The 13,544-nt window shown below is 45.4% G+C and overlaps 1 protein-coding gene across 1 annotated transcript in view; it reads right to left on the bottom strand.

Moving 5' to 3' along the window:
- DNAJB11 (DnaJ heat shock protein family (Hsp40) member B11) overlaps positions 1–13,544 on the bottom strand; it is a 68,665-nt gene that overhangs the window by 48,963 nt on the left and 6,158 nt on the right. Inside the window, exon 2 of the mRNA XM_082260571.1 lies at positions 2,498–2,654. Within this exon, the coding sequence (XP_082116697.1) occupies positions 2,498–2,654 (157 nt within the window). The remainder of the gene's footprint in view (positions 1–2,497; positions 2,655–13,544) is intronic.

Raw genomic sequence — 13,544 nt, 5'->3', positions numbered from 1 at the left:
AAAAACACAAATGAACATAATGTCCACCCCCTATTCCTGTGATCACCTGACAAAAAGTTTACATAACTCAATTGACAGGTCTGATGATCAGATTATTCCAAACCATATCTTGGATACAATTGGCAAAAGTACTGAAAATGCTGAATCAGGCTGAAGATATTTAAAAAAAAAAAATGTCAAAGTAATGCAGACCTGGAAAACATCTCCCAATGGACAAATAATTTTTAACCAACATCCAGAAAACTAGGATTTTTGTACTCCCCATAAAATCCTTTTCTCTAAGTTCATTGACGGACACAGCACCCACACCGCTAAGGAGTTTTTTATGCTTCGTTTACTGCTTGTTACAAAATTGAGAGAGGGGGATTATGCTAGCTGAGGACAGCCCACAGGGTGTAGCCAAGCTTTTGTGTTGTCTGCCTAGTCCTATTCTTGTAGAGGGCAGCATAACCCTGTGGTGAAGAATATGGAGCTGTGTCAGTCAATAAAGTACAAAAATCCTATTTCTCTTCCGTTCATTGACAGACACAGCTCCATATTCTTCAATGCAGTGCCAAACAAGAGCGGTGGGCATAACAAACCCAAGGCTAAACACAAGCCAATTCAGGTAATGGAAAAAAAAGTGGTGTTAAGCACCACCAATCCCGCGCAGTGGACCGTGATTATAGTGATATATAGTTTGAAAAACAAATAAAAATGTATAATTAGATAAATTATGGGAGCTCCAACGTGAACGTGAAAACGTGACAAATGACAAAAATTATATATAAAATATAATAGTTGCGCTCAACCAAATAGTAAATGTGATTATATTGTGAACAAATAGACAACTATGCAGTAAACAAAATTAGTGAATAGATGGGTTATCCATAACCCAACTGATGTTGATATATAATAATGAAAATGAATCCACCAACAAACTCAAATCAAATACAGTGCCAATATGATCTGTGTAAATTCAGTCCAAGCAAAACCACAGCAGGCAGTCCAAAATGAATAATGCAGGCTGGAAAGTCCTCTGTATGTGCTCCTTCTGATAGTATAGCCTCCACCAAAACCAGGGTCACCCAGTGATACAGGCTGCTTACCAGATGGGGTGGACCCAATTATAAGGGGTCAAAGGAGCCTTTAACCATAAATGAATGCCAGGATCAGATAGTTTTCCTCAAAGGTTATCCAGCCAAATAATCAATGGAACACCATTAGATATATACTTTCCAAATAGCTCCAATCAATCATGTAAAGATGAGAGAAAAAGCTCCATAGTGAAGTATATTGAAACAGGGAAATGTTTATTAAAGAGTAAAACTTACAAACATCTTCTTGTAGCAGAGCGTGCAGATACAAACATAGAAGCCGGACCTCGGGACGTCTGATCGCATCACGCCACTTCCGGCTCCGGGTGGAACGCATCGTGAACTTGGAAGCGCGTTCACCCGGCGTCCGGCATCCGCGGATATACTTATATTTTTTTCTAGAGCCAGCTTAATGCCACCCTAGGGATGGTGGGGAGGGGGGGGGGGGGCGGTGACCAACCACCCCAGGAAGTACCCCTGCCCCACATCATATCCAGGGAAGGAGAGGAGGAGGCCCTTACTTACCGATCAAGGCGAAGTGTGCGGGTAACACTCCCAAGACATAAAAATTCCTCGCCACCGAAGTGGGGGGAGCAGTCGGCCAGAAGGAACGCTGCAACTCAGGCCAAGACCCGGTCGCATGAGACCTTGTGAGACGTTTAACTCACGAGCCAACCACTGTCCAGTGGGGCTATGTCTTGGCTGACCGAGCGCGGAGCTATGGTCTGCACGCGCTCGCTGACCAGGCTGAGGGGACCACTGGAACTGCAATAGTCCAGCCTGTCACTCAGCCCCGCAGTTGCTAGAAGATCTCCACGGGACAAAAACAGGATCCAAAAACAAACAGCAAAAAGATAGACAAATGCTAGTACCTAGGGCCCGACCGGGAGAATAGGTCCTGCTCCTGAACTAGGCAAACAAAAAACTGAGTAACTCTAAGCAGAGAGGGGGATTTTGCTAGCCGAAGACAGCCCATGGAGTGTAGCCAAGCTTTTGTGTTGTCTGCCTAGTCCTACTCCTGTAGAGGGCAGCATAACTCTGTGGGGAAGAACATGAAGCTATGTCTGTCAATGAATAGAAGAGAAACAATTATATATCATTTAACTAGATCATACCTGATTGACTAGGCATTGACTAGATCATATCTGATTTTTTTCCATTCAATTTTTTCTCAACGCCAACAAATTATGCACAGATGAACTTTAAAATCCATCATTACAACCACACTTACAATCACACACACGAACCCAGTAGGGCCAAAATGGTCAGGTACCAACTAGTTTTTCAGTATATCTTTGGGCTGTGGGAGGAAATGTGCACAGTGAGTAAATTTAAACTTGTAAACATGCAGATACAGGACCCAGAGTTCCAAGGCAAATACACAATAAGATGTATGGTCAGGTTACACATTTAATACCAACCTCATAAGCAGCACCTAAGTCTTGAAATTTTTCTTGTGCTTGGGGGTCATCTGGATTTCTGTCTGGATGCAACTGCAAAGCTAGCTTGCGATAGGCCTTCTTTATCTCCTTTATACTAGCTGATCGTGATACGCCCAGAATTTTATAGAAATCACGTCTACAATAAAAAAGAGTGGCAATCACTTTAAAGTCATATCATAGAGACAAACTAGTTAAGGAGATATCTCATTAAAAGAAACTGGAAACGTTCAACAACAGATCAAATCCCACAAAAAATATTCTATTCAGCCTCATATATACTGAGTTACTCCAAGCAAACCCTGGTTTTGCATACAGCGGAGAAGAAAGGGTTAGAACCTCTGTCAGGATTTTATTGCTCTCTGTATTCCCTTTTGGGAGTATTTCCCCTTATTTCCTGCCAAGTTAACAGTCACCAACACAGGAAGTGAGGGAAAACGCGCAATGGAGACAAAGACTAACTCTAAATTAAAAAAAAAAAAAAAAATTCTGTATGCCAAACTTTCCTCAAACTACTGGATTTCAGACTGATCTACAATGCAGACTTTTTCACCCCCAATCTGTAACTTATGTCTGTAGCCCATAAACATAAACCCAAAGGCATATTTTACTTATAGGACCAGAATGACTGCTCATATAAAAGGTTGATGCAAACAATTTAAAATGTGTACTTTTTTTATTTAATTTGCCTACAAATTGCCAACTTTCATTCCTTTAGTTAAAACCTTAATCCCAAAAGGAAAAAAGAAAACCGTTTCTGTAACTGCCTAAAAAGGTAAAGCCAAAACTCCAGCTAACACTTTTTAGTTCAATCTGATTTTATTGAGGAAGAGGTTTTTTACAGAAGATGAGTGAGATCGAAGAAGGAAGTAACAAACAGAAAAAAAACAATTTTCCACAGTCATATCACATAATGCACTACAAATAAATGTCTACTGCAATTATTATTAGTGTCGAAAGGCAACAAACTATCAAGTCCGTTGGAGGATAATGGTGTCGCAACTTAACAAACAGCAGCTTGGCGTAACATGGGTCAACATAAGCAAGAGAGAGGACAACTAAAGGATAACACTGGTAGAGACGTTGCTACAGTTGGCATCATATGAGAAAATGTTGTGAAGTGTGTAAGGCACTAGTAAATACTCAGGTCTTACGCTGAGAAGCATTCAAAACCAGCAAGGTAGCGCAAAAAAGGACAGCCGTGTGACGCCAGTGGCATAACCAAAAAGATAAAGAGAAGGAAGGTGAGATAAAGCAGGAGAGCGAAAACAGAGATAAGCCAAGAGGATGAGGAAAGCAGAGAAGATTAAGAGGAGCCGCCCACGCCCCACTGCCGCTCCCCATCACCCGGCAGTACAGGTGATTCGAGCCAGGATTTAAAGTCATCCGAACATGTCCCAAGATATCCATGCAGCAGAGAACCGATCCTCTCTGCCCCCTTCTCGCGCCAGCAGGTTTTCCATATCCCTAAGTCGGTCTAGTTCCAAAGCCCACTCAAGTTTAGAAGGTACGTGCGTGGTTCTCCAGTGTCTGGGTATTACCGTCCTAACAGCCGCCAAGAAAAAACGCAAGATGTCTCGCTTGATCAACCGGAAGGAACCGGGCAACAGGGACAACAAGGCCAATTGCGGTGTCGCGGAGACTGTGGTTGCCCGGAGCCTGCAGTAGAGAGCAATAATTCCAATCCACAATTCATGGATCTGCGGACATTCCCACCAAATATGTAGGAGCGTCCCCCTAGATGACGAGCAACGCCAGCACTGGTCCGACTGAAGTGGGTCAATATAGGAAATCGAGGAAGGGCATCTGTACCATCTGCTCAAGAGTTTGAACCCCTTCTCCTGAACCTGTGTTGCCGGAGACAGGGAGTGAGTCAACGCAAAACATTTGAACCAATCGTTGTGTGAAAGGGCTCGCCCCAGGTCCCCATCCCAGGCAGCAGTATAGTTCGGCAGGTCAGGGCGGAGGGCGCAGAGGAGTAGGGAGTATAAGAGAGACACCGTGTGCGTGGGGGGGGGATCATCTTGGAGTAAGATAGAGTCAAATTCCGAAGGGTCACCACTAACAGCAGTCAGTGAGGGCAGGGAGCGTAAATAGGAGAGAGCCTGGCCGCGCTGCAGCCAGCTCACAGGAGCACCGTCGGATGTGGTAGGAGGAGTCGTCGTCAACAAGGTCGGGTCAGTCCGTAGAATTTGGGAAACCCGTCGGTGGTCCGTCGCAGTCCAGGGTCCAAATCTAGAACACGAGGCCGCCGGGGGGAACGCTGGGGTGCCAAAGAAGGGCGTCATGGGCCCCTGAGGACCTGAGAGACGGCCCGACTTATTCAGGCAATCCCAAATCCGCAAGGTCTGGCGTGTTAAAGTGTTGAAAGAGGACACGTGGCCACGAAGATGTACCGGAGTCCAGGGAAGTGCCCTGAGATCAAAAGGGGCAAGAAAACGTTCAAGTTGCACCCACAATTTAGTGGGAGCATTGTGAAACCAATCCACCAAGCGCGTCAAGGTCGCCGCCCGGTGGTAGAGAGCGAAGTCCGGGATACCGGTGCCCCCTCTAGACTTCGGAAGGGTGAGAGTCGCATACTTTAGACGGGGTCGGCTATGGAGCCATACAAATCTCGAAAGCGTTCTACGCAGCTTGTCAAAGAAGGATGCAGGTATGTGAACAGGAAGCGCTTGGAAGAGGTATAAGAAACGAGGCAGGATGTCCATCTTCAGAACATTGATCCTCCCAAACCAAGACAAGCGTTTCGTGGAGTACGTAGACAGGTCAGATAGGGTTTTAGTGAAGAGTGGAACAAGATTGTCAGTAAAGAGGCGTGTCGGGTCAGAAGGCAGATTGACGCCCAAGTAGCGAACGGAGGAGGATCCCGTCTTAAAGGGATACGTGTCCGAGATACGCTTAAGGGTCGATGTAGGCATGGAGATATTTAGTATCTCCGATTTAGAATGATTAACTTTAAAGTTGCTCATAAGACCAAAGTCGCGGAACTCGGCTAAGATCGCAGGGAGGGACCTTTGAGGAGAGGTAACGTATAGCAGTAAGTCATCTGCGAATAGCGCTAGTTTAGAATGTATGGGGCCAATGGTCAGTCCGCAAACATTGGGGTTATTACGGAGAGCAACAGCCAGATGTTCCATTACTAGTACATAGAGAAGCGGAGATAGGGGGCAACCCTGACGTGTACCGTTGTGTATACTGAAGGTAGGAGACAAGGAGCCGTTAATCCGAAGCCTAGCGGAAGGTGACTTGTAGAGGGCCATAATTCTAGCTAGCATCATCGGGCCGAGACCGATTTGTTCCAGGGTAAGACGCAGAAAATGCCAATCAACACGGTCAAAGGCCTTCTCTGCGTCCACCGTCAGTAGGCACAAAGGTATATCTCGGGAGCGGGCATAATCAGTAAGCAGGAGGGTTTTTAGGGTATTGTCCCTAGCTTCTCGGCCTTGGACAAAGCCCACTTGGTCCATATGAATAAGGTCCGGCAATAATGGTTTCAGTCGGGTCGCTAGGATCTTAGCATAAAGTTTAAGGTCGATTCCAATCAAAGAGATAGGTCTGTAATTGGCACACGTTGTGGGGTCTTTCCCTGGTTTTGGAATTAGGGATATGTGGGCCTCCAACGTCTGAGGGGGAAAATCCGAGCCGTCAGGAATGGAGTTAAAGACCCGAGCCAGAAAAGGGGCCAGCAGAGTGCCGAACACCTTGTAAAATTTGGCAGTAAAGCCGTCAGGGCCAGGACTTTTGCCGGAAGGGGTAGATGCAATAGCCGCCATAACCTCGTCAACTGAGATCGGCACTTCCAGGTCCGAGACGGTCTCATCAGGCAGGCATGGGAGGGCAATGGCCGACACATACGCAGCCTTGTCATCAGCTAACACTTTTTAAGTAGTAACAGCAACAATCGCAAACTAATGCAGCCATCACATCTAAGACTTAGTAAACTGCAAATTATTACATTTTTGTTTTGGGTTTAAAATCACTTTATCTACAGTGGTGTTTTACTACATGACATAATTCTGCTTTGTTGTTTGCATGCTAAGTGGTTGTAAAGCCTCAAGGATTTTCCACCTTAATGCATTAAGGTAAAAAACCTGTGTTGTAGCTCCCCCTAGACCCCCCCTTTTTCTTACCGAAGCCCGATCCAGCAATGTGCACAAGTGCAGCGGCTCCAGTCGCCGTCTCTCTCTTCATTGGACAGATTGATAGTAGCAGGAGCCGCTGGCTTCCGTTGCTGTGAATCAAATCCAGTGACACAGGAGCGAGGGGGTGGGGCCGATACCCCGCTTGTGTCAATGGAAGCAGCAGCAGGACTTGGGAGTCAACCCGCAAGGGTGTCCCCAGGCAAAGCAGCTTTTCATGGTGGCACCCAATGAGGAGGAGGGTCCTGGAGCGCCGGCAGGGCACCCCAGAAGTAGAAAAGGATCGGGGCTGCTCTGTGCAAAACGATTGCACAGAACAGGTAAGTATAGGCATTTTTTTTATTCTTGTTAAACAAAAAAAAAAACAAATACAAACAAATACAAGGGTTTACAACCCCTTTAAGTACTTAAACCCAGCAGCTAAATTTCATTATAGAAATGTTCCCAAATAATTGTGATGTATGCCATAATGGATATTATTCTAAGCAAAACTTTTGCAGGTATGACATTGCCACTAAATACAGTAATGTATATATATATATATATATATATATATATATAAATAAAACACTGACAGGTAGGATTTTTTGACAGTGGTAATGTACACCAAGCCTTAGCATACAATTATGGCACCCCTCTATGCCATCTGCAAGTATGACATGATCCCAGCTGGGCCATTCAAGCAGCTGAACAGTCCAAACCCGGAAGAAAGACCAGGAGAAGAAGAAGAAAGCATGCTGGAGGGCAGTGTTTGACAGGTAGGTCTGCCATAACGTGCCAATATGTGACGCATACTGATACATTATGGAATAATGTTCGTTTAATTAAAAAAAAAAAAAAAATAGGACTTTAAATCCGCTTTAGTACATTTAATATTATATGTCATAGTTTAACATCTATAGCAAACACAAATTTACATTCTTCAGTTCACGGTGCATATAATGGTTACACAATTAATGGGAGAACACAACTTACCTGCCAATAAATTATTGCAAGGTAATCAATTTTAATGCAAGGTACCCTTATCCTACAAGAATACAAGCAACTTCCAGCAAAACAGGCTTGATTCCACTAGATACATAAAAATTGAATGCACGTTTGTTAGTTCCCTAGTGAATCTATTGGGCTGTGTTCCGAGGAAGGCGATGCCTAGGAAATGGGGCCATGACAGGAAGGTATTGCATAGGGCTGGCCATCGACAGAAGACCTTCGAAACACCAGAGGCCGAGTCCATCAGATCAAGGCATGTATGCACTTGGGAAGTGGGGGAAGTAGGGTCATTTAGGCAAGGTAGGGAGGCTTGTTTTAAAGTGCTCTTATCCTTTATGATCAATTTAGGTAAGCTTCATTAAGTAGTTCTTAATACCACCAACGTTCTTCAAAGCAGCAATTGTTGACTTGTTACTGTCTACTTGGATTCCATGGATTGATGCTTGTAACCAGGTCCTGTGTACATAAGGAAAATAAATACACAAGGACTGAAATGGTTACTTACACATGAACAACACTGATCACAACCCCTACACACTGCACTGGGGACACAGGTAAGCGTGACTCTAGAGGTGTTCTGCATTTCAAATTAGGGCTTCAAACTTACTATTATGAGATTAGTGATTCAGCAGGTTAAACAATATTCACGTGTCACTGCACATGCCAAGTAATAAGCAAATACTTCTCTACACACACTTTGCAGCCATCTTAGACCTCACTAGACATTTAGCCCTTGGGCATGAAATCATGGACACTTTTATTTTGGCGGAAGACACAGGTGCACCATCCATCCCCACTGTTGACAGCCCGAAAAGGCTATGAGAGGCTGAAAGCTGCTGCTGGACAGCGCACCAGGCATTACTTAAGTTTTAGGCTTGCATGAGCCCATGGACGAATGCTAGGAAAGCAGACTTCTTGTGATCCAGAATTTGTCCCTGGGTGCATACTGCCCTAAATTTTAGTACTCTTTGGTGCACCATCCAGCCGCAGCAGCTTTCAGCCTCTCATAGACCTTTACAGGCTGCCACAAGTGTGGCTGGATGGTGCACCTGTGCCTGCATGAAAACTCTGGGATCTCACATACAGGGGCTAAAGGCTGTATGTATGTATGTAGGCATGCATGTATGAGGCCTAAAACTGTCAGCAGATCTCTATTCATCTGAGAGATTTAGGACAGATTGGGTGTCAGAACAGCAACCCACCGCTGCAGACACAAAGAGCCGCGATGTATTTCTGTGCCTGCCAATGTGTGGCGTTGTATTGACATCTGTCCTACACAGACCTCTTTTTCCATTATAGTGAGGATAGATGTTAAGCCGACCATTCACGGTTTACAATTTCGATCTATGTATAGGATACCCTGGCTGCACATAAATTGATCCACTGATCAACTTCTGTACAACCAGCCTGTCAAGTTAATCCTGATCGATCAGTGCTGCTACCTATAGCCAGCAGCACTAATCATTGTATTCTGATGGCAGGGAAGTCTCCCCGCCGTCAGAACACAATGGCATGGAGGGAGAATGCCCCCATCAACATCAAATGTGTGGATGGGTGGAAATGGGGCCTTCTTGGTTTTTTATTTTTTTGTTCAAAACGCTAGGTAAACAGAAAAAAAATAAAATAATGACAAATGTATAGGCTGCCTTAGTCAGCCCAGGACTTTAAATTGGGGGTTTCCATCATACACAGCTTCTCACAAAAGTGAGTACACCCCTCACATTTTTGTAATTATTTTATTACATCTTTTCATGTGACAACACTGAAGAAATGACACTTTGCTACAATGTAAAGTAGTGAGTGTACAGCTTGTATAACAGTGTAAATTTGCTGTCCCCTCAAAATAACTCAGGTTCTGTGGGAGTGGCTTCCCCTCTGGAAACTGAGCACAGGGGGGTTGCTAACCCGGAACTGCTGCCATTCATAGAACGCCCTGCATTATTTTCCTGTAATACAAGGTGTCCTCTGATTGGACACAGTGTAAATCATGATAACACTGCCCTTTCTCTCCATCTTGACCAATCAGAGAATGCCTTGTATTCTCTTGTGCCCCTTCCCCTGACTTCTCTGTCAAGAGCAATGGCACAACCATCCACTGATCCATACATGCCAGGGTGCTAGGTGTAATCCTGGACTCTGAACTCTCCTTTCGGCCCCACATCCAATCACTTTCCAAAGCTTGCCACCTCTATCTCTACAACATTTTCAAAATACATCCCTTTCTAACCAATGAAACCACAAAGCTCCTAATTCACTCCCTGGTCATCTCTTGCCTTGAATACTGCAACTCCCTCCTCATTGGCTTACCTTTAAATAGGCTATCCCCTCTTCAGTCCATCATGAATGCTGCTGCCAGACTCATCAACCTTACCAATCGTTCAGCGCCTGATACCCCTCTCTGTCAATCCCTCCACTGGCTGCCACTCTTCCAACAAATCAAATTCAAAATACTAACAATAACTTACAAAGCCATCCACAACTCTGCCCCTAGCTATATCACTAACCTAGTCTCAAAATATCAGCCAAATTGTCCACTTCCTTCCTCCCAAGATATCCTACTCTCTAGCTCCCTTGTCACCTCTCCCCAAACTCGCCTCCAGGACTTCTCTCGAGCCTCTCCCATCCTCTGGAATACACTACCCCAACCTGTCCGACTATCTCCTAATCTATCCACTTTTAGGCAATCCCTGAAAACTTTTCTCTTTATAGAAGAAGCTCCTCAGGTATGAGATATGTATACTTACATTGTGCTAAACTGGACCAATTGAAGAATGCAATACAGATCATAGCTGGAGATCAGCTTTAAAATTATTTGATGGGACAAGCACGAAAATTTTTCTCGTACATTTCTTTCCTTTAATCAGTCCAGTTGTCGTCCAAAAATAGAATACAAATACAATACAAGACATCCCTTCCGATATTTTTATTCTGTCATACGAGAATTTCTTTAACCTCTTATTTTCGATATGAGAATAGCATGCAAAATAAAAACAAAATGGACGCTCATTCGTCAAATAATCTCATTGTGTGTACCAGGCATTGGGGTCACCATAAAATTTACATTGTGCTAAACAGAACCAATTGAAGAATGCAATAGAGATGACAGCTGGAGATCAGCTTTTTTTTTTTTTTTTTTATTTAAAATTTTCAAGTTTAATACAATATAAAACGAAGACATGTAGATACAAAGTAGTGAAAAATACAACCGCATATAAGGGGAACTGGGGGCAGCATGTCTGCTCATGGGAAGTAGGAAGAGGGCAATCAGGGTCAGGAAAGGGCCCAGGATCAGAGTCCTAGTCATATGAAGGGGGGTGCTAGAAGGGGGTTGCATCTGAGGAGGTGTCGTGAAACTGAAAGGTGAAGGCATCAGGGGGAGAGTCCATAGGTTTAGAGATGTAGTTAGAGAAAATGTTCCATTTGGCTTTGAAGGCATCGGCCGCAGATGGGGCCGAAAAGTCCGTGTTGAGGCGGTCGATGGAGTGAAGTGTGGTTAGCTCCGACCGAAGCATGGATATGAGGGGGGGGGGGGAGGTTGCTATCCATTGTTTTAATATCAGACGTCTAGCGATGAGCAAGGTGATTAGAATCCAGTAGCGGGGAGGTTCGGCTGAAGTGTTTGACCATTTCTGTAGACGTTTATCCCAGTATCCGAAAAGCAATAGTAGAGGGTCTTTCGGAGCGGATAGGTCGGTTACTGTAGCTATAAATTCAAGTACCCGGTCCCAGAATGTTGAGATCAGCGGGCAGTCCCAAAATTTATGGAAGAGGGAGGGGCGCTCAGCATGGCAAAGAGGGCATTTATGGGCGTCCGCAAGTGTCTTGTCTGATAAAAAGGGGATATGCGCCCTATGGAAAATTTTTAGTTGAGTTTCTTTCCACGTAGAGTTAGGGGTGAGTCCGAGAGTGGTCCGGAGACCGCTTATTATCTTGGGTAAGGTGTCCTCACCTGGAAAGTCTTTAAGCCAGTTCGATGCAGATGAGGTAAAGGAGGTAGGTGGGCATTGTCGGATAAGTGGTTTATAGATATCTGAGATGGTGTACTTGCCAGAGTCCAGTAGGGTATCAATGAGAGAAAGTTTGGGCCTGGTATCAGGTTTCGATAGCGTACCACGAATAAAGTGCCGGCATTGCGTCAAATAGAAAGAATCTGAAGGTGGTAGGTTGTATGTCTCCGAGATTTCAGCAGAGGACCGCAAGAGTCCGGTTAGTGGGTTGCAGAGTTGGATGAAGTTGACCAGTCCCTTTGACTCCCAATCTCTATAGACTGCATGTTCCAAGCCGGGGGGAAAAGCAGGGTTCCCCCTAATTGGGAGATGCTTGGAGAAGTATAGGGGCAGTTTTAAAAGTTTCCTCACTTCTCTCCATGCAATAACCGTGTCCTTCAGTAGCAGGTTATGACGTAGTGGGGGTGGGAGGTGAACCCATTTGGCATGGAGGAGTGAAGCCAATGTAAAAGGGCTAGACATCTGGGATTCCAACTCGAGATTTGAGAATTGCGAAGCTCCAGATATCCAGTCCAGTGCTACTCTCAATAAACATGACAGGTTATACAAGCGTATATCAGGAAAATTTATACCCGCGTCTCGCCTGGGGAGGCACAGTTTTCTTGAAGAGATGCGAGGCCTCTTCCCTCTCCAAAGAAACCTGGAGAATGCCCTGGAGAGGTCTTGTACATCTTTATGTTTAATCAGTAAAGGAAGAGTTTGGAGGGAATACAAAATACGGGCAAAACTGACCATCTTGATCAGGTGACATCTCCCCAAGAGAGACAGCGGCAGCTCCCTCCAGTTTTCCAGCTCCCCTTTAATTTTCGTGAATAGTGGTGGATAGTTGAGGGCATAGACGGATGCGGGGGTCCTTCCAATCTTTATGCCGAGGTAGGTGATTGAGTGCGTCGCTATTTTAAAGGGAGAGTCCAATTCCCACCCGCGGGTCGCGCCAGAACCCAAGGGGAGAATCTCGCTCTTCGAGAAATTTATCTTAAGGCCTGAGCATTTCTTGAAGGCGTCAAACGTGGACACAATCATGGGAATGTCGGCAGAAGGGCACGATGTGAAAAGAAGGACGTCATCTGCAAATAGTGAGATCCTCAGTTCTAAGTGACCCAGTCGTACTCCATGTAGGGGGGCAGGGCCGGAGAGATATCTGGATAAGGGTTCCATGGCCAAGTTAAACAATAACGGGGATAATGGGCAACCCTGTCGCGTCCCTTTGAACAGTCTAAAGTCTTCAGTCATAGAACCTCCTACGCAGAGTCTGGCCGTCGGGGAAGTGTACATAGATGTGATCAGTCGGACAAAAGGACCCTGGAAACCCATAGTATCTAAAACTCTGCGCAGCCAGGCAAAATTGACGTTATCAAATGCCTTTTCGGCATCTAGGGTGATTATAGCCAGGTCTTGGGTGGGGTGCAACCGCGCCTGTTCCAATACCAATAGCACTTTACGGATGTTCGCCGAGGCCGAACGTCCTTTCGTGAAGCCGGATTGCGCAGGATGGATCAAGTGGGGCATGATAAGTGCCAGACGCGAGGCTACAATTTTGGATAGGATCTTCACGTCAAGGTTGAGCAGGGAGATGGGGCGGTACGATCCCGGCTCTAATGTGTCTTTACCCTTTTTCGCAAGTAGCTTGATTATAGCTTGATTACCCGTCGGTAGGTAGGGCCCGCCGTCCCAAATGTGTGCATAAACTGCCACCAGAGTGGGAACCAAACTCGCCGTGATCGACTTGTAGAATTCCCCTGTGAGGCCGTCCGGACCAGGTGATTTACCCGCCGTGAGATGTTTGATCGTGTGTTCGACTTCTTCCGCCGATATTGGGGCGTTCAACATTTCCAGCTGCGCAGGGCTGATGCGAGGGAGTCCCGTGTCCGACAAAAACGCATCGCCCGACGC

The sequence above is a fragment of the Pelophylax lessonae genome (assembly GCF_965119305.1).
Source record: "Pelophylax lessonae genome assembly, chromosome: 6".
Classification (NCBI taxonomy): Eukaryota; Metazoa; Chordata; class Amphibia; order Anura; family Ranidae; genus Pelophylax; species Pelophylax lessonae.
This window is presented reverse-complemented; position numbering and strand designations above follow the sequence as displayed.